Source organism: Oryctolagus cuniculus, chromosome 2 (assembly GCF_051225735.1).
Source record: "Oryctolagus cuniculus isolate XC-2025 breed Fujian yellow rabbit chromosome 2, ASM5122573v1, whole genome shotgun sequence".
Taxonomy (NCBI): Eukaryota; Metazoa; Chordata; class Mammalia; order Lagomorpha; family Leporidae; genus Oryctolagus; species Oryctolagus cuniculus.
In genome coordinates this window covers 146,460,266-146,484,630 of record NC_142868.1, presented here as the reverse complement: position 1 = coordinate 146,484,630, position 24,365 = coordinate 146,460,266, and the positions used below count along the sequence as shown (strand labels likewise).

The 24,365-nt window shown below is 46.2% G+C and overlaps 1 protein-coding gene and 1 long non-coding RNA gene across 8 annotated transcripts in view; one reads left to right on the top strand and one right to left on the bottom strand.

Annotated features, from left to right (window-relative positions):
- Nucleotides 1–21,107, bottom strand: part of USP34 (ubiquitin specific peptidase 34) — a 234,077-nt gene extending 212,970 nt beyond the window's left edge. For 2 of the 7 annotated variants that reach the window (XR_016229347.1, XM_089326389.1), the window contains exon 1: nt 20,503–20,567. Coding sequence is in view for 3 of the 7 variants with exons in the window: in XM_051838286.3 (XP_051694246.1) it covers nt 20,503–20,545 (43 nt within the window). In the remaining 4 variants the exon portion in view is untranslated. Of the gene's footprint in view, nt 1–16,711; nt 17,567–20,502 lie in introns of those variants that run through there. The other 5 variants (XM_051838286.3, XM_051838300.3, XM_051838326.3 and 2 more) reach the window with 3 other exon arrangements.
- On the top strand, nt 21,085–23,776 carry LOC138848614 (uncharacterized). Its single transcript, XR_011386629.2, has 3 exons — nt 21,085–21,223; nt 22,680–22,834; nt 23,598–23,776. It is a non-coding gene; the product is annotated as an uncharacterized LOC138848614 (long non-coding RNA).
- Nucleotides 23,777–24,365: the final 589 nt, after the last annotated feature.

Genomic DNA, 24,365 nt, shown 5'->3' with positions numbered 1-24,365 from the left:
GGAAACGGCAGGAGCTGGGCTGATCCGAAGCCAGGAGCCAGGAGCTTCCAAAGCCAGGAGCCAGGCGCTTCCTCCAGGTCTCCCATGTGAGTGCAGGGGCCCAAGGGCTTGGGCCATCTTCTACTGCTTTGCCAGGCCATAGCAGAGAGCTGGATCGGAAGTGGAGCAGTCCGGACACTAATCAACGACCATTTGGGATACTGGCACTGCAGGAGGCAGCTTTACCTCAAGCAAAGGCCCCCATGAATATTCTTAACACAATTAAACTGTATGATTTAAAACAGTTAAGATGGAGGCTGGCATTGTGGTGTGGCGGGCAAAGCTGCCATCTGTGATGCTGGCATCCCATATGGGTGCAGGTTTGTGTCCTGGCTGCTCTACTTTTTTTTTTTTTTTTTTTTTTTTTTTTTTTGACAGGCAGAGTGGACAGTGAGAGAAAGAGACAGAGAGAAAGGTCTTCCTTTGCCGCTGGTTCACCCTCCAATGGCCGCCCCGGCCAGCGCTGCGGCAAACACACCGGGCTGATCTGAAGGCAGGAGCCAGGTACTTATCCTGGTCTCCCATGGGGTGCAGGGCCCAAGTACCTGGGCCATCCTCCACTGCACTCCCTGGCCACAGCAAAGAGCTGGCCTGGAAGAGGGGCAACCTGGACAGAATCCGGTGCCCCAATCGGGACTAGAACCCGGTGTGCCCGCACCGCAAGGCAGAGGATTAGCCTAGTGAGCTGCGGCGCCGGCCTACTTCTTTTTTTTTTTTTTTTTAAGATTCATTTATTTGGGGCTGGTGCTATGGTACAGCGGGTTAACGCCCTGGTCTGAAGCGCTGGCATCCCATATGGGCACCAGTTCAAGAGCCGGCAGTTCCACTTCCAGCCCAGCTCTCTGCTATGGCCTGGGAAAGCAGTAGAGGATGGCCCAAGTCCTTGGGCCTCTGCATCCGTGTAGAAGACCTGAAAGAAGAAGCTCCTGGCTCTGGATCGGCACAGCTCCAGCCACTGCAGCCAATTGGGGAGTGAACCACTGGAAGGAAGACCTCTCTCTCTACTTCTCCTTCTCTCTCTGTGTAATTCTAACTTTCAAGTAAATAAATAAATCTTAAAAAAGAAAACAAAAATAACAACAAAAAAAAGGCGAGGCAGAGGGTGCGGGGGGAAGAGGTCTTCCTTCCACTGGTTCACTCTCCAGATAGCCACAATGGCTGGAGATGCACCAATCTGAAGCCAGGAGCTTCTTCCAGGTCTCCCACGCGGGTGCAGGGGCCCAAGGACTTGGGCCACTTTCAACTGCTTTCCCAAGCCATAGCAGAGAGCTGGATTGGAAGTGGAGCAGCTGGGTCTCAATACAGGATGCCGGCAAGCAGGCAGTGGCTTTAACCGGTACACCACAGCGCCAGCCCCGGCTGCTCTACTTCTGATGCATCTTCTTGCTAATAGCCAGGAAAAAGCAGCAGAGGATGGCCCAAGTGTTTGGGCCCCTGCCAGCTACATGGGAGACCAGGATGAAACTCCTGGCTCCTGGCTTTGGCCTGGACAAGCCCTGGCTCTAGCAGCCATTTGGGAAGTGAAGTAGTACATGGAAGGTCTCTCTCTCTCCCTCTCTCTCTAACTCTTTTAAAAGATTTTTTTTAATGGTTAAGATGACAAATTTAATGTTATGTAATTTTTACCCCAATTAAAATTTTTATATTTTTTAAAGATTTATTTATTTATTTATTTGAAAGGCAGAGTTGGGTGGGGGGGAGACAAAGATCCATCTGCTGGTTCACTCTCCAGATGGCCACAATGGCCAGGGCGGGGCCAGGCAGAAGCCAGATTTTTCAAAGATAAGCCTAGAATGTCACTAATAGAAACCACTGATCTTCAGAAATTAGATTAAAAACAGAGATCCATTAAAGCCCATGGAGTAATGAAAATACAAATGAACAATGAAGGAAGGAGGGGAGGGATGGAAGAGAATAAAGGTAGGCAGGCAGCTTGACCCAGAAATCCTTCCAGCACTGCCTACAGAGAAACTCTATTCCAACTAAAATCAATGACCTGGACCACTACCTAGTCAGTGAAAAAAGAAAAGCATTGTGGGGAAACTGTCAACAAAAAAGCAAAGACCAAAGAAACAACAAAATGAGCCCAACAGAAGAGCTAAAAAGAGAGGCAGAAGAAAACAGTGCTGGGAAATACCTAGTGTGTTAGGGATATGCCCAAAATACACCAAAAACCAAAGGAAGTTCAACAGAGAGAGAAAATGTAACCACCTTAAATACTGCATAAGATAAAGGGATGGGAATGGGGTGAAAAAACTGGCTCAGGACCAGCACTGTAGCGTAGTGGGCTAAGCCTCTGCCTGCTGTGCCTGCACCCAATATGGGCACCAGTTCAAGTCCTGACTGCTCCTTTGCCGACCAGCTCTTTGCTATGGCCTGAGAAAGCAGTGGAAGATGGTTGAAATGCCTGGGCCTACATGGAGAGACCCAGAAGCGGGTCCTTGCTTCAGAACAGCCTAGCTCCGACCACTAAAGCCATCTGGAGAGTGAAACAGCGGATGGAAGACCTCTCTGTCTCTCCCTCTGTTTGTAACTTTGCCTCTCAAATAAATAAAATCTTTAACAAAAAAAAAAAAGAAAAAAGAAAAAAAAAGAAAGAAAGGAAGAAGGGGCCAGCGCGGTGGCTCACTTGGCTAATCCTCCACTTGCGGTGCCAGCATCCCTTATGGATGCCAGTTCTAGTCCTGGTTGCTCCTCTTCCAGTCCAGCTCTCTGCTGTGGCCTGGGAGGGCAGTGGAGGACGGTCCAAGTGCTTGGGCCCTGCACCTGCATGGGAGACCAGGAGGAAGCACCTGGCTTCAGATCAGCCAGCCACGGCAACCATTTAGGGAGTGAACCAACGGAAAAGGAAGACCTCTCTGTGTCTCTCTCTCGTTCGCTATTTTTGCCTGTCAAAAAAAAAAAGCTGGTAATGAAGCTAATAAATTTAAGCTTGGGGGCCGGCGCTGTGGCATAGCAGGTAAAGCCGCCACCTGCAGTGCCGGCATCCCATATGGGTGCCACTACAAGTCCTGGCTGCTCCACTTCTCACCCAGCTGTTATGGCCTGGGAAAGCAGTAGAAGATGGCCTAAGTCTTTGGGCCCCTGCACCTACATGGGAGGCCTGGAAGTAGCTCCTGGCTCCTGGCTTTGGATCAGGGCAGCTCCAGTCATTGCAGCCAATTGGAGAATGAACCAGCTGATGGAAGATCTCTCTTTCTGCCTCTCCTTCTCTTTCTCTGTGTAACTCTTTCAAATAAATAAATCTTTTAAAATAAATAAATAAATTTAAGCTTTGACTGACTAATACAACATACTGCATTCAGAATACCCTATAAAACAGTCATAAATGATATAAGACATGCTGCTCTAGTGGTAGAATGCTAAATAATCAGTAATAGACCTGGAGTTAAAAACATTTAAAAAGCTATTTAAGGGGCCGGTGCTGTGGTGAGGCAGGTTAACACCCTGGCCTGAAGTGCCGGCATCCCATATGGGTGCCGATTCAAGACCTGGCTGCTCCACTTCCCATCTAGCTCTCTGCTATGGTCTGAGAGAGGGTGGAAGATGGCCCACATGAGAGACCCGGAGGAGGCCCTGGCTCCAGATCGGTGCAGCTCCGGCCATTGTGGCCAAATGAGGAGTGAACCAGCAGATGAAAGACCTTTCTTTCTCTCTGCCTCTCCTTCTTATTCTGTGTGGCTCTGACTTTCAAATAAATATATAAATCTTAAAAAGAAAAAGCTATTTAAAGGACTAATTATACAAAAATAAGCCCATTAAGAAAGGTATATAAACTTGGATAAGACAACTTTTAAGATGGAATATTTTATTCATAATTGAAATTTTTCACACTAGAAGTTTCACTAAAAGTTCCAAGGAGTAACAAGAATAACAAAAATTTTTAAAAATTAAAAGAGTTACCTCAAAGTGGGAGGGGGCAGGGGAGGAAACCAATGGCACAAAGTGAGAACAAAACAGTAATCAAAGAATCTGATTATTCCTCTAATTCTAATAATAAAAGTACAGGAACAAGAGGAGACAGGAAAACATTAAATTCTACAAGAATAAAATGAGTTTCTTCAATAAGTAGCTAAAGCAAAACAAAACCAATAGGATAGAGAGAGGAATCGGGCCAGTGCCATGGCACAGTAAGTTAATCCTCGGCCTGTGGCACCAGCATCCCATATGGGCGCCAGTTCTAGTCCTGGCTGCCCCTCTTCCAAACCAGCTCTCTGCTTTGGCCTGGGAAATTAGTAGAAGATGGCCCAAGTGCTTGGGCCCCTGCACACTAATGGGAGACCCGGAAGAAGCTCCTAGCTCCTGGCTTCGGATTGGCGCAGCTCCAGCTATTGTGGCCATCTGAGGAGTGAACCAATGGAATGAAGATCTTTGTCTCTGTCTCTCTGTCTGTAACTCTACATCTCAAATAAATGAATAAAATCTTAAAAAAAAAAAAAAAAGAGGAATCAAGTTCAAAGAAATCTTAAGAAATAAACAAGCATCATCACTGAGCTACACTGAGTCCGCTCTAACTTCAAAGAAGTCAGGCTTAAATTGAAAATATAAAGGTATGGGCCATTATGGTGGCACATTGGGTTAAGCTGGCAGCCCACACAGGCACTGGTTCAGGTCCTGGCTGCACCACTTCCAATTCAACTTCCTAATAATGAGCATGGTAAAGCAGCAGAAGATGCACCTCAAAATTTACACCCCTGTCACTCACGTGTAAGACCCAGAAGCTACTTCTGGTTTTGGCCTTGGCCCAGCCCCAGCCTTTGCAGCAATTTGGGGAAGATCTTTCTGTGGCTCCCTCTCTCTTGTAACACTGTCTTTCAAATAAATAATTTTTTAAAAGAAGAAAGGAAAGAAGGAAGGGAGAGAGGGAGAAAAAAAAAGCAATCTTTAAAAATAAAGGAGCAGGGGCCGGTGATGTGGCTCAGCGAGTTAATGCCCTGGCCTGAAGCGCCACCATTCCATATGGGCGCTGGTTCTAGTCCCAGCAGCTCCTCTTCTGATCAAGCTCTCAGCTATGGCCTAGGAAAGCAAAGATGGCCCAAGTCCTTGGGCCCCTGCCCCCATGTGGGAGACCCACAAGAAGCTCCTGGCTTCAGATCAGCACAGCTCCGGCCACTGCAGTCAATTGGGGAGTGAACCATAGGATGGAAGACCTCTCTCTCTGCCTCTCCTCTCTCTGTGTAACTCTGACTTTCAAATAAATAAATCTTTAAATAAATAAATAAAGGAGCAGGTGTTTTGGTACAGCACATTAAGCCACTGTTTGGGATGTCTCAATGCCATATCAGATTCCCAGTTTGAATTCTGGCTACTCTGCTTCCAGTCCAGCTCCCTAATATGCCTAGCAAAAAGCAGAAGATGACTCAGGTACTTGGGCCCTTGCCAGTTCCATGGAAGACCTGGATGGAGTTCTAGGTTCCTGACTTAGGCCTGGTCCAGCCCCTCCTGTTGTGGCCATTTGGGGAATGAACCAGCAGATTGAAGCACTCGCTCACTCTTATCTCTCCCACTCCCTCCCTCTCCAACATTCAAGTAAAGAATAAATCTTTAAAATAAATGTATAGGGACCGGTGATGTGGCATAGTGGGTAAAACTGCCACCTGCAGTGCCAGCATCCCATATGGGCACCAGCTCAAGTTCTGAATGGCTCCACTTCCGCTCCAGCTCTATGCTATGGCCTGCAAAAGCAGTAGAGGATGGCCCAAGCCTTAGGCCCCTGCACCCATGTGGGAGACCTAGAAGCAGCTCCTGGCTCCTTATCAGCGCAGCTCCGACTGTTGCAGCCATCTAGGGAGTGAACCAGCAGATGGAAGACCTCTCTCTCTCTCTCTCTCTGCCTCTCCTTCTCTCTGTGTAACTTTTTTTTTTTTTAAAGATTTTTATTTGTTTATTTGAGAGTTAGAGTCACAGACACGAGAAGAAGAGACAGAGAGAGAGAAGAGAGGTCTTCCATCCACTGGCTTACTCCACAACAGCTGGAGCTGCACCGATCCGAAGCCAGGAGCTAGGAGCCTCCTCTGGTCTCCCACACGGGTGCAGGGACCCAAGGAACCTGGGTCATCCTCCACCGCTTTCCCAGGCCATGGCAGAGAGTCAGATCAGAAAGAAGTGAAGCAGATGGGACTAGAGCCAGCACCCATATGGGATGCCAGTGCCGCAGGCAGAGGATTAACCTACTACACCACAGCGCTGGCCCCCTCTTTCAAGTAAAATAAAAAAAAAAATTGTTTAAAAACAAATTAAATAAAAGCATAATAAGAAATATATATATTACAAGGGCCGGCGCTGTGGCGCAGCAGGTTAAAGCCCTGGCCTGAAGCACCGGCACCCCATATGGGTGCCAGTTCTAGTCCAGGCTGCTCCTTTTCTGATTCAGCTCCCTCCCATGGCCTGGGAAAGCACTGGAAGATGGCCCAAGTGGAAGACTGGAAGAAACACCGGGCTCCTGCCTTTGGATCAGCACAGCTCCAGCCACTGCAACCATCTGGGGAGTGAACCTGTGGATGGAAAACCTCTCTCTGTGTCTCCACCTCTCTCTATAACTCTTTCAAATAAATAAAATAAATCTTTAAATATATCTATATATATTACAAAAACCCAGTAGACTCGAAAGTGGCTGCAACATATAAGGCAAGCAGAATCCAACAAATTAGTACATTCATGTAACCAAACACAAAAGGCAAAATAAAATGATGAGGAGTACTTTATTCAAAAAGGCTTAAAGGAGGGGCAGGTGTTGTGGAGCACAGCGTTAAGTAAGCTATGGTTTACAATACCAGCATCCGATATCAGAGCACCACTGCAAATCCTGGCTGCTCCACTTCCGATGCAGTTCCCTGTTGATGTGCCTGAGAAAACAGCCGAAGGCCCAAGGACAAAGGGCCATGCCACCCATGTGAGAAACCAGGATGAAGATTATGGCTTCAGCCTCACACAGCCTCAGCTAGTGAGGGCATGTGGGGAGTGAACCAGAGGATGGCTGCATCTTTCTCTCTCCCTATCACTCTGCCTTTACAATAAATAAACCCTTAAAAAAAAAAAAAAGAAAAAAAAGATAGGCTGACGTTGTGGAACTGTGGGGTTGAGCTACTGCAATGAGTGCCAGTTGAGTCTCAGCTACTCCACTGCTGATCCAGCTCCCAGCTCCTTGCTAATGTACATGGGAAAGCAGAACCTTCTTGGACCCTTGCCACCCACATGAGACCTGCAGGGAATTCCTGGCTCTTGGTTTCTGCCTGGCCTAGTCCCAGCTGTTGCAGTCATTTGCAGAGTAAACCAGCAGATGGAAAATATTTATCCTCACCACATACACACTTCCTCCCTCTGTAACTCTGCCTTCAAATAAATCTTTAACAACAAAAATGTCCACTGAATAAGTTATGTCCATACACAGAATTCTAGTCAGCAATATGAAGAAACAGTTTCCTAATAAACTGTAAGTAACTTACTACCATATGCTAAATGAGAAGTATATCTGGATAAGCAGGAAAATGCCATATAGAAGTATACAGTTTACTTCCATTTTAATAACACAGCAAAAATAAATACCTAAACTTATGTGGCACACCAATAGTTGCACGGGTGCAGAGTTAGTGGTGGGTTTGACTATCAATGTCCATGGGTGATGATGGGATTACAGAAATGTTCAACTGGAGCCAAAGCTGTGGCACAGTGGGTTAAAGCCCTGGCCTGCAGCGCTGGCAAATGGGCACTGGTTTGAATCCCAGCTGCTCCACTTCTGACCCAAGCTCCCTGCTAATGCGCCTGGGCAAGCAGCTATGCCACAGCGCCGGCCCCAAGAGAATTGATTTTTAAAAGATCCCAAGGTGATTGCATGTGTATTAAAGTTCCAGAATCAAGATATATAAAAAAGTAAAGTACTTCAAAATAGTTTCTAGTGTGAGAAAATCACTAACCAAGATCTAGATTAAAGAGGCAAGCAAAGTAATAAATCAGGATGAGCATCGTGGCAGAGAAGTTGAGACACTGTTTGGGGCATGCCCTCTGCATTTAAGAAAGACTTAGTAGGCCTTTGTCCCTGCATGATTTTGTAGCATCATGCATTAGTGACTTGAATCACTAAGTTATGCGGATTTCCCCAATGCTGATACATTTCATTACACAATATTAAGAAATGACATCAGGGGCCCACCCTGGGGAATAGTGGGTTAAGACTCCACCTGCGGTGCCAGTTCCAGTCCCAGCAGCCCCACTTCTAATCCGGCTCTCTTTTATGGCCTGGGAGAGCAGTGGAAAATGGCCTGGGAGAGTAGTGGAAAATGGCCCAAGTGCTTAGGCCCTTGCACCCACATGGAAGACCAGGAAAAAGTTCCTGGATCCTGGCTTCAGATCAGCCCAGCTCCAGCTGTTGCAGCCATTTAGGGAGTGAACCAGTGGATGGAAAACTGCTCACCCATGCACTGTGTGTGTGTGTGTGTGTGAAATTCTGCCTTTCAAATAAATCAAAGTCCAAAGCAAAGCAAGCTTGAACACTCCACAGTCACCAGTGACCACTCATTTGGCCATGAATATACAAGACAGCAAGATACAGGGTTTACTATGCACATCAAAACCAACAAGCACGAGATCAAACAGGCTGTGAAAAATCTGACACTGATGTGGATAACATCAATACTCTGACCAACCCTGATAGAGGAAAGTGTATGTTCACATCTGGCTTCTGATTATGATGCTTTGAATGTTACCAACAAAACTGGGATTATTTAAACTGAGTTTGGCTACATAATTCTGAATATATTACCTGATCTTGGGGGAAACCCTTAGTAATCCCATCAAAGCCATCAGAAAAATCCTTCAGTACCAGGCAGCTTCAAGCTCACAGTGTCAGTAAAAGTTTCCCAAAATCCCTATTTTGCTTAGAAACTCAAATTTTAATCACTGGAAACTAACATTGTCAGTCTTACATATGTGCTTGTTCTGTGTATTCAAAAACTGTCAAATATCCGTATCTGGATTACCTTGTTGAGTCAATCATTCTTTCAAACAGAAATGATATTCCATAAGGAAAAATCAACTAGTTCAAGTCTGCATCATGTACAGGAAGCCATCGTACTGCAGTACACAGTAGTAACACCCTATCTGTACTCCTCATTTCATCACAGAGTATCAAGACATGTACACAATGTCTCATATTTAATAAAATTAATTTTCACAGTTTCATCAAGGACATCGAGTAATTATTTTTAATACCATGTGTTTGGCAATGAAGAATACATTGACCACTTAGTACCACTGCCATGTTCATGCAAAGTGGCCAGCAATTTTATCTACTATGCCTTCATGTTATCAATGAAAAGGTCAACACAATGAAAAAGGCAAATAATCTTATCTTGCAGATCACTTGACATGCTTTCTAGGATCCCCAAAGATTCACAGATTATACTTTCAGAATCACTGAAGGAGCCAGATGAAAACACAGATTTAGTAATACAGAAGCATCTGAAGTAAGACATCCCAACTGGAAAGAAATTAAAACACAGATATGAAATTATGTAGAGAAATCCTAACCACCAAAACAAAACAAAAAATAAACCAATTCAAAAGGTCACAACATAGCAATAACAATCCAAAAGTAATACAGAAAGCAATTTCATTTATAATAGGTATTTGTATTTAATAGGTATAAAACCTGGGGCTGGCACTGTGGCACAGCAGTTTAACCCATCATCTGCAATAACAGCATCCCATATGGGTGCCATTTGAGTCTAGCTGTTCCACTTCTAATCCAGCTCCCAATGCACCTGGGAAAGCAGCAGAGGATGGCTCAAGTGCTTGGGCCCCTGCACCCACATAGGAGATCGGAAGAAGCTCCTGGATCCTGACTCCTGACTCCAGACCGGCCCAGTCCCGGCCTTTGCGGCCATTTGGGGAGTGAACCAACAGATGGAAGATCTGTATCTCTCCCTGCTCCTCCTAACTCTGCCTTTCAAATAAATAAAATCTTTAAAAAAATTCATAACTTACACTCTGAAAATTACAAAAATACAACCTAAATGGGGGACAGCATTTCAGTGTAGCAGGTAAAGCCACTGACGGATTCTGTCCCAGTTGCCCCTCTTCCAGGCCAGCTCTCTGCTGTGGCCAGGGAGCGCAGTGGAGGATGGCCCAAGTGCTTGGGCCCTGCACCCCATGGGAGACCAGGATAAGTACCTGGCTCCTGCCATCGGATCAGCACGGTGCGCCGGCCGCAGCGTGCCGGCCGCGGCAGCCATTGGAGGGTGAACCAACGGCAAAGGAAGCTCTGTCTCTCTCACTGTCCACTCTGCCTGTCAAAAATAAAATAAAATAAAATAAAAGATTTCTTTGTTTGTTTGTTTATTTCAAAGTCAGAGGTACAGAGAGAAAGAGAGCTTCCATCTGCTGGTTCACTACCCAGGCGGCCGTGAAGGCCTGAGTTAGGCCAAGCCAAAGCCAGGAATTTCATTCCGGTCTCCCATGTGAGTGCAGGAACCCAAACACTTGAGCCATCTTCCGCTGCTTTTCCCAAACCATTAGCAGGGAACTAGATGGGAAGTGGAGCAGACAGACAGGATATGAACTGGCATCCACATGGGATGCCAACATCACAGGTGGCCACTGAACCCTCTATGCCACAAGACCTACAGAGCCTTTAATAATCAGAATATGAGGCCATATTCTGTGGAGTAGCGGGTAAAGTTGCCACTTGCAGTGCCAGCATACCATATATGGGTGCCAGTTCGAGTCCTGGCTGCTCCGCTTCCTATCTAGCTCTCTGCCACGGCCTGGGAAAGCAGTAGATGTTCCAAGTCCTTGGGCCCCTGCACTCACGTGGGAGACCTGGAAGAAGCCCCTGGCTGCTGGCTTCAGATAAGCTCAGCTCTGGCCATTGCAGTCATTTTGGGAGTGAACAAGAGGATGGAAGACATCTCTCTCTCTGCCCCTGCCTCTCTGTAACTCTTTCACATAAGTAAAATAAATCTTTAAAAAATATAAATAATCAGAATATGGTCCATGGGTCTAAGCCACAGTTACCTGAATAAAAAAAGTACCTCCCTATTTTGTCTCACCATGATTCAGAGCTGGTATAATATACACTCTTAAGCTTTTAACTTATTTGAAAGGCAGAGACAAAAATCTTCAATCCACTGGTTCATTCTTCTTAACCACTAGCCCAAAAGCCCACTCTATCACACATTTTAAACAACCCACAGACCTCTTAGTCAAAACCAATACTCTGTGTGTTTGTGTGTGTGTTTTATTAGGAAGGAAAATAGAGAAGAGAGATATCCCATCCACTCCTTCACTCCCTAAGTGCCCCCAACAGCCAGAACTTGGCTAGGCCAAACACAGGAGCTGGGAACTCAATCTAGGTCTCCCACATGGGTAGCAGGAACCCAAAAACTTGAGCGATAACTTGCTGCCTCCCAGGGTACATATAAGCAGGAAGTCAGAATTGGGAGCCAAGCTGGAACCTGAACCCAGACACTCCTACCTGGGATGTAGGCATCCTAAGCAGGGGGCTTAACAGCTGCACCAAACACCTGTCCCTCAAAATAGATACTTTAAAGACTGTAAGGCTATATGTTTACGCTCTAATTCTAGGATAATACTTTTATTTTTTAAATCTTACCTGTTAGATTTCCTTTCAGATATACTATGAGCTCCATGGCAAACGAATCTCATAAACCTTATGAAAGATGACAAACTACTACTACCCAATGTCCATCAGTATGGGATCAATTAGGTTACAGTAGTACCAAATAATGAAAAATTACATGGACGCTAATAGAAGTCATGCTATAAATGCACATTCACATGAAAACATGTCTACATCATCAAGACATCACACAGGAACACAGTAGCCATTAACTACATAAAATAGCATAATTGAGAAAAAAACAGATGTTTACCAAAATATGAATTATTTCTTTAGTAAGTAATTCTTCTTTTCATCTAGTTTCTATACTGTTTCTCAAAAAAAGCAGGTACCCAAGGTGAGCATTGTAGTACAGCAGATTAATGGGATACTTGAGATACCCACATCCTTATCAGAGTGCTGAAGATGGAGTCCCACCTCTGATTCCAATCTAGCTTCCTGCTAATGCACATGGCAGGCAGCATATGATGGCCCAAGTAATTGGGTTCGTCACCTACACAGTAGACCCAGATTAGTTCTTGGTCCCTCTCTGTATCTCCCTCTCCATCACTCTGCCTTTCAAATAAAGTAAATATTTAAAAAGGGAGTGGAGGCAGCAAAGTGGCACAGTGTGCTGAGCCACTGCTTATGATTCCTCTATTGGAGCATCCTCTATCAAAGTGCCAATTCAGACCCCAGCTGCTTTACTTCCAATCCAACCCCTGCCAGTATTATGCCTTACAACATTCCTGGAAAAGCAGAAGATGGCCCCCAAGTGTCTGGGTCTTGCCACCCATGTGAGAGTTCCTGGCTCCTGGCCTGGCTTCAGTCTGGTCCATCCCCAGCCATTGTGGCGACTTGGGGAGTGAACAAGTAGATGGAAAATAATAGATTGATCTCCTTCCCTCCCTGTCTCTCCCATCTATCCATTCTACCTTTCAAATAAATAAAATCTTTTTCAAAAGAAAACAAAATTGCTAGAGATTTAAGAGGGGGCTCACAAAGAAATTGAACACCGAGGCTAGAAAAATCAATTTGGAGCCAAACTTCTCAATGTATACACCAGGCTAAGAAGTTAGGTCTAATATCCTTTTTTTAAAATTCTTCCAGCAATGAAGAGCTATGACAGCTATAAGCAGCTTACATGATTATCATACACTGTATTTCAGATAATCAACTCTGAAAAAGCTGCTGTAAAACATAAAAGAAATTTAAACTATAATTAATCAATAAAAAGGGAAATAACAATCTATGAAATAGGACCAAATGTTGTTGGAGCTGGCACCGTGGCGCAGTGGGTTGAAGCCCCAGCATCCCATATGGATGCCAGTTTGAGTCGGGCTGCTCCTCTTTTGATCCAGCTCTCTGCTATGCCCTGGGAAAGCAGTAGAGGATGGCCCAACTCCTTGAGCCCCTGCACCTGCATAGGAGACCCGGAAAAGGCTGGGTCCTGGCTTTGAATCAGCAGCTCAGCTCTGGCTGAGTTATTTAGGGAGTGAACCAATGGAATGGAAGACTCTCTCTCTGGCTCTACCTCTGTAACTGTCTTTCAAATAAATAAGATAATTAAAAAAAAAAAAAAAGATCAAATGTTGATACAGTTATCCCTCACTATACTGGAGGAACTGATTCCAGGACCCCTTCCCAATTCACAGATGCCTAGGTCCCATATATAAGATAGCATAGTATTTGCACATAATGTATACAAATCTACTAGATAATCAACAATATCTAATACAATATTGAAGCTATATGGTTATGACACTGTTTTGGGAATGACAAGTCTGTACATGGTTAGTACTGATACCGGTTTTTTTCTTCCTCAAATATCTGTCAATGTGCAGCTGCCTGAATCTATGGACATAGAACCCTCAAGTATGGAGGGCTGACTGTACTTTATCAAAGAACAGCGCCTGTAACAAAATCTGCAGAGGGGTCAGTGTTCTGGCACAGCGGTTTAAACCACCACTTGAGACACTGGCGTCTGAAACTGGAGCCCCAATTCAAGCCCCACCTTCCAATCCAGCTTCCTATTAAAGCACCTGGGAAAGCAGAAGATGGCTCAAGTGCTTGGGCCCCTGCCATCCATGTGGGAGACCAGGATGGAGTTCCTGGCTTTGGCCTGGCCCAGACCTAGCTGTTATTGTAATTTGGAGAGTGAACCAGCAGTTAAACCTCTGTCTGTATCACTCTGCCTTTCAAATGAGTAAAAAAAAATTTCAATATTATACAGAAACATGTTCTTTAAAAAATTAAGGTGAAAAACAAATTAATATAAATAAATATTTGAAATGCAGAGTTGGGGGGGGGAGAGAGAGAGCGAGCGAGCGAGCGCACGCGATCTTCCTCTGCTGGTTCACTCCTCAAATGACCCCAACAGCCAGGGCTGGGCCAGGCTGAACCTAGGATCCAGGAGCTTCTTCCAGGTCTCCCACCTGGGTGCAGGGGCCCAAGCACTTGGGCCATCTTCTGCTGCTTTCCCAGGCCTATAAGCAGGGAGCTGGACTGGAAATGAAGCAGCTGGGACTTGAAACGACGCCCACATGAGATGCAGGCTTATAGGTGGTGGCTTTACCTACTCTACCACAAGGCCAGCCCCTAAATAAATAAAATAAATCTTAACCAAAACAAAAAACAATAAACTAGCAGATGGACGGGCTCTCTGCCTCTCACATAAAATTTTAATTTGGTGAGGAAAATTACTAAACATATTAGATGAAACAAGCTGAATATTAAAACTACATATATCTCGGCCAGCGCTGCAGCTCACTAGGCTAATCCTCCGCCTTGCGGCGCCGGCACACCGGGTTCTAGTCCCGGTCGGGGCGCCGGATTCTGTCCAGGTTGCCCCTCTTCCAGGCCAGCTCTCTGCTGTGGCCAGGGAGTGCAGTGGAGGATGGCCCAAATGCTTGGGCCCTGCACCCCATAGGAGACCAGGATAAGTACCTGGCTCCTGCCATCGGATCAGTGCGATGCGCGCCGGCCGTGGCGGCCATTGGAGGGTGAACCAACGGCAAAGGAAGACCTTTCTCTCTCTCACTGTCCACTCTGCCTGTCAAAAAAAAAAAAGAAAAACTACATATATCTCATTATCAACTTTAAAACTGTAAATGTGTACATAAAAGGATGAGAAATACTTCAGGGTCCACAGGAGTCACCACAAAATGGTCAGTTACAGGTAATTTAAACTTATATAGTTTTTGCCTACAATGAGAATATGCAACCTTATAATTTGTAGAAAAAAATCAGACTAAGTGAAAAACAGAAATGCTGCCTAGGTGTGGGGGCATTTGGCACAGTAGATAAGTTGCCTGCATCCAACACTGGAGTGCCTGGTTCAAGTGTCTGCTATACCACTTGTGATTCAGCTTCTCGCTAATGTACACCCTGAGAGGCAAACAGATGATGGTTCAATACTCTGGTCCCTGCCACCCATGTGTGAGACCCAGATGGAGTTCTCAGCTTATGGCTTCAACCTGGTCCAGCCCGGCTGTTGTGAGCATTTAAGAGAGTTCACTAGCAAATAGATAAATAATCTCTCTCCCACCATCCCACCCCCTCTACCACTCAAAATAAAAACAAATTAATTTAAAAAGATAGCCCAGCTCAGTTCGCTAAGATCTGTCAAAATTGGTCAAGGCACTATTGTTAGGTTTCCAACTTTCTGAAAATAAAGTAATTCTTAGTAAAGCACAATCTACACATAATATATAACTATAAAGTAGATATACAGATACTTCATTAAGCATACAAAAAACAGTTAACATGTTTCATAAATAAAGTGCTAAAGCTAGTTATCAATAGTTATTCCAGGGGTAGGCATCTGGACTAGTGGTTAAGTCACCAAGTTGGAACAACAGCATCCCATATCATAATGACTAGGTTCAATACCAGCTCCACTCCTGACTGCAATCTCCTGCTAAAGCACACACTAATAGGTAGCAGGTAATGGCTCAATTGGTTGGGTCCCTTGACACCCACATAGGAGAACCTGGATGAAATGCCCGGCTTCTGAGGCTGGCTCTGAGGCATACCAGGTTAAACCGCTGCCTATAGTACTGGTAACCCATATGGGCGCCAGCTGCTCCACTTCCCCAATCCAGCTCCCTGCTAATGTGTCTGGGAAGGCAGCAGAAGATGGCCCAGGTCTCTGGGATCCTGCCTGCCACCAACGTGGGAAATCTGGAAAATCTCCTGGCTTTGTTTGGCCCAGCCCCAGGCTTTTTGATCATTTGGGGAGTAAACCCGTAGATGGAAGATTTTGCTCTGTCTCTCCTCTCTGTAACTTTTGACTTCCAAATACATCTTTAAACTAAAAAAAAAAAAAAAAAAAAAAAAAAAAAATTCCTAGCTTCTGGCTTCAGTCTGGCTGAGCTACATGCACTGTGAGCTTAGGGGAAGTAAACCAGTGGATGGGAGCTGTCTCTGTCCAACTGTCTTTCTCTCTCAAATAAATACACTGCACGTTTTAGTGTTTAATGGTTTTTAAGTTACTTTATGAAGGTTTTTGAATTGAGACTGTGAATAAGCCACAGCCTGAGGCGCTGGCATCCCGGTACAGGTGCTGGTTCCAGTCCCAGCTGCTCCACTTCAGATCCAGCTCCCTGCTAATGTGTCTGGGAAAGCAGCTGAAGATGGCCCAAGTACTCTGGACCCTGAACCCTCATGGAAGACATGGAAGTTCAGGACTCCTGGCTTCAGATTGGCCCAGCTCCAGCCAATGCAGCCATTTGGAGAGTGAACCAGCACGTAGAATTTATCTCTAACTTTACCATTAGTAAACAAAAAAAGAGTAATTTACCAGTGGAAAATCCACAAATTGAGATTGCGTATTAACTAAAATGAAGTTTCCCAAATCGATGAAGTAATTCTAAATGTCTACCAAAAATGTTACTAATGATTTTGTACCTATTTTGCAGACAAATATATGAAGATTCTCAATCAGCTCCATTTGCCAGTTTCTAAATTTCTACTACAATCAAGGAGGAATTACGCTTTAATTTTTTGAGAATACATAACATAGTAATTTTTTTTAACTTCGCTGAATAGTGTACTCACAGTGTCTTTCATCAGAATAAATCATGGGCCAGCATCGTGGTCCAGCACGTTAAGCTACCACCTTTAACGCCAGAATCCTATGTGGGCATCAAGGAGACCCAGACCCTTAGGTCTGGCCCAACCTCAGCTGTTGTAGTCATTTGGAGAGTGAACTAGCAGATGGAAGATCTCTTCCTGTGTCTAACTGTTCCTTTCAAAAAAAAAATAATAAATCTTTAAAATAAATAACTGAAACAGAACAGAATTATACTACAAATACAGATGTCAGATATCCAAGTTGACTACTTAACTAAGCAGGTGACCTGTTCTTTGGCAAGTCATTTATCTTTTTTGAAGTTCAGTTTCTTCACTTTTAATGCAGACACACCAATACTTAAGCCTGCCTATCAAATGAATTGTCCATTTTGGACAATCTGGTAAGTTATAATTTAGAAAAGTGATGTAAATTTAAAGAAACTTCTGCTTTGCTCTCAAGAGAAATTTACTTTCCCAAGGTAAATAATCATCTCAATCCACTAGTGAGATAGTTTGCTGTGGTAATAGCCCAAAGCACAACTTTGGGCCTTCAACTTCTCACCAACATTCAGAAATGTTTTTGGCTTAGTAAATTGGTTCATAAAAATTAACTACAGGGGCCAGCACTGTGGCATAGTAGGCTAAGCATCTGCTTGTGGCACTGGCATCCCATATGGTATCCCAGCTGTTCCTCTTCCGATTCAGCTCTCTCCAGTTCCGATCCAGCTCTCCGGGAAAGCAGCAAAAGATGGCCCACGTGCTTTGGGGCCCCTGCACCCAGGTGGAAGACTGGAAGAAGCTCCTGGCTCCCGTTGGCCCAGCTCCAGCCACTGCAGTCACCTGGAGAGTGAACCAATGGATGGACGACCTTTCTCTGTCTCTCCCTCTATCTTTAACTCTCTCTCTCAAATAAATAAATAAATCTTTAACAAAAAAAAAGTAACCACAAAAGCAATTAACACAGAAAATTCAACGGAATAATCAAATCAATGCAACCCCACAAACTGACAAAATTTACTCAATACTCCCAAGCTTTATTTTTAAATTCCAACATTAAAGCCAAATGTTGTCTTGAAACAGCTTCAATTTTCAGGTTATCTTTCAAGGCCCTATTTTAAAGGCGAGTTGAGGGGGCAGGCGCCTAACGTGGTTCCACTGACAGATTTCAATGGGCCCTTAACCTGTTGACAAAATCCTGTCTGTACACCTATGTTTCCATGGTGAGCATTCACAGCTTTAGAATCTCAGCAAGACGAGAGATATAACTAGTAACATAAATGCTTTCACCAAAAAGTGATGGCAAAAAAAAAGTTGTACACACTTTTTAAAACCAATTTTTATTTTAATTCTATTACACTGTGCCAAATTTTAAACATTCCACATGAAGTCATTACAACAGGTCTCTGAGTACTACCATAGAACCCCACTATCCACATTATGTCTACCCTTTCTTCACACCAAAATTTTTATACACTTAAAGGTGTATCAAGGCAGACTTAAGAATGATGAGTGTAATCTCAAAGAAACAGGTTTTTGTTCTTTAAATAATTCTTTTTCAATATGAAAAGCACCACCCAAAAGTATATATAATTTCTTCTCTTGGTTGCTAAAAAAGTATGGGGTGCTATACTGAACAATTAATTTTGAGCACATTTGGGGACTTCAATTACTAATCAAATATGAATTGGTGATTATCTTTGCCCAACCTATGGAGGAAAAAGGACAGACTTCTAACATAATTTTGTGAACCAAATTACTCAAAAAAAGTCAACTTTGATTCAACAAGTTTTATGAAGTTTTATGTATCACAGTCATGAATAAAAGATATTGTGGTGAGATATAGTAATACCCTTTGCTTTCAGGTAACTTAAAAGTATTGTTTGTAATACAGGAACTGCACGAAGAAAAAATGAAAGCAATTTTAAAACTACTAAGGGTGGGGGAAAAAGTACAACCTGCAATAGCTTGATATAAACTACATATAAAATTGTCGAATAATTTTTTTAAAAAAGGACGAATCACTGTGAGATGAGGGGTTAGGAGGTAGATTTTTAAACTGAGCCTTAGAGGAAATATTAAGAAACTAACTCATTTATATGAAATCCTTCATTTGCACATTAAAACAGGTTTCTTAGAAGTTCTAGATGGCCAAATTTCATGAATCTTGTTAAAGTGTTCTTACCTAAATGTAATAAAAGCTAAATTCTCTTTCAAATATCTGTATTTCTAACTCTCCATAAAACCAATGCATTTTGGGGTACTTGTCGCCAAAGCACTAGCATCATTCAATCTTCAACAGGACTTTTTGCTGGAATCCAGATGCCATCTCCTTTCAAAAGGAGAAATTAACAGACTTTTATTTCTTTAGATACCATGTTTAAAATTTTCCTAAAGTTTAAAATTTAAAAATCAACACATTTTAGATTTTTTCTGAAATATATTAGAGAGCAAGCCATCCCTTCTCCAATCTGAAAATAAAATCACAATCTCACAACTTTTATCTGAACTACAAGATACATTTATGGAAATTAAGAACTGAGGACTCATGATTACCACCATAAAGGATCTCAAAATACAAATAATCTCGAAAATTTAGGATGACACAAATATTTGATACTGTAATTGAAACAGGAGGTGAAAAAGCCTACTTCAACCTGTCAGAAGGTAAACACAGTTTAAAGTACATTAGAACCCTCAACTTTTCTTAATGCCTTTGGTGCCTACAGTGAAATTCAAACACAAATAAAATTCAAACAGAAAGAGGACAGTTCAATTTCCAAACCAGCTGTTTGAGGGAAGCTTATTAGAAAACATAAATTCCACACAGAATAAATTGAAAACCCACGTAAACTATCTGTAAATCAGTATTTTCCCATCAATCAAATTTTTATAAACTGATCTTTTCATCTAATTCACCTTTTCCAACTAGGCCGTTGGGCCCAGAAGTAGCTGACTTGCAATATGTCTTGTTTAAGCTGAGATACCATGTTGTAAGGGTCGGGGATAAAATAAAAAGGAACTGGCCATGAAAAAATTAATGTACTTTTTTTTTTTAATTACAAAAGGTGTAAGAAATAATGCATTTCATTCTAGGACACAGGCCATGGCTACCCCGAGATGGTAATGCCAGGCTCTTCTCAGGAATTTACCTTTAATACGACGAAGCGTACGCGAAAAAGAAACATCATTAACTAATTTATATTTTTAAAAGGGTATAAGGGTTCAGATCATCACTATCCCAGTTCATTTTCAGCTATTTAAGGGCTGGCAGAAGGTTTTAATACGCCCACACACCCCCAAGGGAGGGAAAAGAACCACCACCCTCCTTCCGACGAGTTTAATGAAAATTAGCAGGTAAGAGAGGCCTCGGCAGCACGCTGGAAATCAAAGAGGGCGGCCGGAGGGCTCGGACTGCGGAGCAAAGGCTCGTCCTCCGAGCCCACCTCGCCTCACCTTCCCCGCAGGACGAGGGGGCGAGGGGCTCATTATGCCGACGTTAATTGACACCTGTAATGAGGAAACTTTCCGAGAGCCGAGAGCGCTCAGGCCTGCCCGGCCCGCAGCTCCGCGGCGGCCGCCTCTCGGGCGCCCAGGTAACCGGGCCGGCCTGGGCCCGAGGCGCCGCGCCGGCCGCGCCACCGCGCACCTTCCCGGGCGCTAGGCCCGCACGCCGCCCGGCGTCGCCTCCCGCAGGCCGCGGCAGCCCGGGAAGGCCGGGAAGCGGCGCGGGGACCCCAAGCCCTGCACCCCGACAGGCCGCCGGCGCGGCTACTTACTTTCATTTAACACCTCCACCAGGTCTGCGCAGTTCTCGCACATCGTTCGGCCGCCGCCCCCCCCCTCCCCCGCTTCGGATCGCACTGACTGATCCCTACCGGCGGGGGGGAGGGGAGAGAGGCGGAGGAGGGGGCCGGCCGGCCGGCGGGGCGGGGAGGCGACGAGGGCGGGCGGCGGCGGGGACGGGGCGGGGAGCAGGAGAATGGGGGAGGGGGCCGGCGGTCCCCGGAGCGGGCGGGGGAGAGGAGGGGGGCGAGGGGAGGTGCGCAGGCCGGAGGGGCGCCGAGGCGCCGGCGGCGGGGAAGGGGGGAAGGACGGGGGAGGGAGGAGGGAGGGGGCGGGTGGGGAGAGAAGCAGCAGAGTCACTTCACCGACCAGACGCCGCGGCCGCCGCCGCTGCCGCCGCCATTTTAATAGCGCGCTCGGGCTGCGCTCGGCTCTTTCCGCCCGGGCGAAGGAGCCGAGGAGAGGCGCCTCGCGCTCTCATTCCTCCGCCTCCCTCCCTCTGCTCTCCTCCCGCCCTCCCACCTTCCCTCCGCACACACGCCGCACGCTCCACACCCCGCCGTGGCCGGCTCGCCGCCCTCCCTTTCCTCTTCCGTCCGGCTTCCCCGCCCTTGGTCCACCCCCTCCGCGCGCTCGTCCACCCCGCCCAGCCCGGATCTCTGTCAGCGGCCGGAAGGGAAACGCGAAGCCAGCGCGGCCGCGGGGGGAGTCCGGGTGAGTCGGAGAAGATGGCGGAGGCGCCGTGCGGGTCGCGGTTGCGCGGCGTCGCCCACCGCGGCCCGCTGCACCGACGCGGAGAGCCGCTGGCGGGACCGGGGCACTTGCGCCGCCCTGTCCCCCGCCCCTGCGCCTCGCCGTTTATCCTCGGGGCCCTCGAAGGGGCTTGGGCGCTGCTTTCTCGCGGGTCCCCCGCCCCTGCGCTCCGGCCTTCGGGTTGGGGGAAGCCGTTGAGGTCAACGGGGGTGCGGGGCCGGGGCGACGCGGCAGCCAAGGCTCGGGCTCGGCCCTCTCCCCCGTGGGGCTCAAGAGTGGAACAGCCCAGGGCCCGGCCTAACCTGCCTCGGGATTTATCGCTGCCCCGGGAGTCTGAGGCTCATCGGTCCCGAAGCAGGAAGACACCTTGATGGCACCAGAAATGGCGGGGTAGTGTTGACATGGCAGCTCCTCGTCCTCACGCAAGGGGGCCCTTCGCCATGTGCCAGTTCACGCTGGCCCCTGAAATGGCGTGGGCTGCGCTCGGCGGGAGAGCGCACGACCAGGATGTTAAAATGAGAAGCGAAGAACAGGTGAGGGAAGGGGCACGAGCTGGAGCCCGGCGGTGCCGCTAGTGGGGAAGGCGCTCTCCCACCTGCCTCGCCCCCACCTGTTTACGCAGAGATGCGACTGCACAGCCCTGCAGGGGGTGTCCACCGTGTCCTCAGAAAGGTAGCCAAGGCACCATTTCAGGCAGGGCTCAAGGAGTTTTTTCACACCCGGCTCGGCTTGCCTCCGCCACCTTCCCTGCATGCTTTGCCATGTTGCACCAAGTTGGTAGCGTTTCTCCCTGAACCTGCCTTAGGTGATTCTTGGGTGCCTTCATCTTCCTTATCTTTCCCACAAAATTCCGGCTTCTTGAATTTGGACTCTGTAGCAGAGTCCATCCAACAGCTGTTCCCAACCACTCCTCTTCCCTGCCAACTGGACCCAACAGTTTTCCAGGTGATAACAAGGAGAATGTGATTGTTTAAAAACAAACATGGCCATCTGATTTTTCTACCACTACCCATGTAATTGAGTTCTTACCCATGGTATCCAAGCAGAAATCTGCAGGGTGGGTATTTTAAGAAGAATTGCTCTTTCCTATTTAAAAGATCAGCTAATAGGCCTTTTATACCCTTGTCTTCCTTCCGCCTAAAACATAATCTTGATGCACAAAGAAATGTCCAGTTTGTAATTTTTTTAAACCATGAAACCACAAATAGGATAAAAGCTAACTACATTTGGTAATGCAGAATAATAAAGTGTGGGTCTCTGGTGCATTTTTTGAACAGCTGCCTATCCTCAGACTGCTTATATGAGAAAAATAAATATTTTTCTTTTAGTCATTTCTAGATTTCCATTACTTGTAACTAAACACATTCCTCACTCCTGATTATTTGTTTCTGTCAACTATGCTTTTAACACCATGCAGGGGAACCAGCGTTGTAGCATGGCAGTTCAAGCTGCTCCACTTCCAGTCCAGCTCCCAGCTAATGGCCTGGGAAAAGCAGTAGAAGATGACCTGAGTGTTTGGAGCCCTGTGCTGACTGGGAAACCTAGGAGAGGCTCCTGACTCCTGGTCTCTGGGTAGGCCAGCCCTAGCTATTGTGGCCCTCTGGGGAGTGAACCAGCAAATTGAAGACTTCTCTTGACCTCTCTCTCTCTCACTCTGAATTTCAAATAAATCTTTAAAAAAAGATACCCGGGGCCGGCATTGTGGCGCAGCAGGTTAACACCTTGGCCTGAAGTGCCAGCATCCCATGTGGGCGCCGGTTCTAGTCCCGGCTGCTCCACTTCCAGTCCAGCTCTCTGCTATGGCCTGGGAAAGCAGTAGAAGATGGACCAAGTCCTTGGGACCCTGCACCCACTTGGGAGACTCGGAAGAAGCTCCTGGCTCCTGGCTTCAGATCAGCATAGCTCCGGCCGTTGCGGCCATTTGGGGAGTGAACCAGCGGATGGAAGACCTCTCTGTCTCTACCTCTCTGTGTAACTCTGTCTTTCAAATAAATAAATCTTAAAAAAAAAAAAAGATTAAACCCATAGAGAACTACTATGCCTATGGATGTAAGTTGTTTCCTTCCTGTTTTCTTTTTCCCCCTTAAAAATATAAACTGCCTTTCTTTTCTGAGCTTGTCTGTGCCTTCATCCATACATCATCATGCCTTGAAAAATTGAGCAAAACAAAGACTTTCTGCATGCAGCCAGATGAAAGGAAGGAAAGTGTCAAAATTAGGATAATGTGAAATGTTCAGTATAGTAGATAGCTTTATACCTTGGTCATCATAAATAAGAAGATACATAGATTTGTTTTTAATAATTGTTTATTTGAAAGAGATCTTCCATCCCCTAGTTCATTTTCCAGATGGCCACAATGAAACCAGAAGCCTCATCCTGTTCACCCACATGGCTACCGGTTCCATCTTCCAGAAGTGGAGCAACCAGGACAGGAACCAATCCCCATGTGAGATGCTGGTTCACAGGCAGTGGCTTAACCTGATAATACACCTCAACGCTGGCCCTTAAAAAAAATTTTTTTTTTAATTTTTTTTAACAGAGTGGACAGTGAGTTCACCCTCCAATGGCCGCTGCGGCACATCGCGCTGATCTGAAGCCAGGAGCCAGGTGCTTCTCCTGGTCTCCCATGCAGGTGCAGGGCCCAAAGATTTGGGCCATCCTCCACTGCACTCCCAGGCCATAGTAGAAAGCTGGCCTGGAAGAGGGGCAACCGCGACAGAATCCGACACCCCGACCGGGACTAGAACCCAGTGTGCTGGTGACACAGGCGGAGGATTAGCCTGTTGAGCCGCGGTGCCGGCCAAATCTTTATTTTTTAAAACTAACGGCCCGGCGCCGTGGCTCACTTGGGTGATCCTCCGCCTATGGCGCCGGCACTCCGGATTCTAGTCCCGGTTGCTCCTCTTCCAGTCCAGCTCTCTGCTGTGGCCTGGGAGGGCAGTGGAGGATGGCCCAGGTCCTTGGGCCCTGCACCCGCATGGGAGACCAGGAGGAAGCACCTGGCTCATGGCTTCGGATTGGCGCAGCACGCCAGCCATAGCGGCCATTTGGGGGGTGAACCAATGGAAAAAGAAGACCTTTCTCTTTCTCTCACTAACTTTGC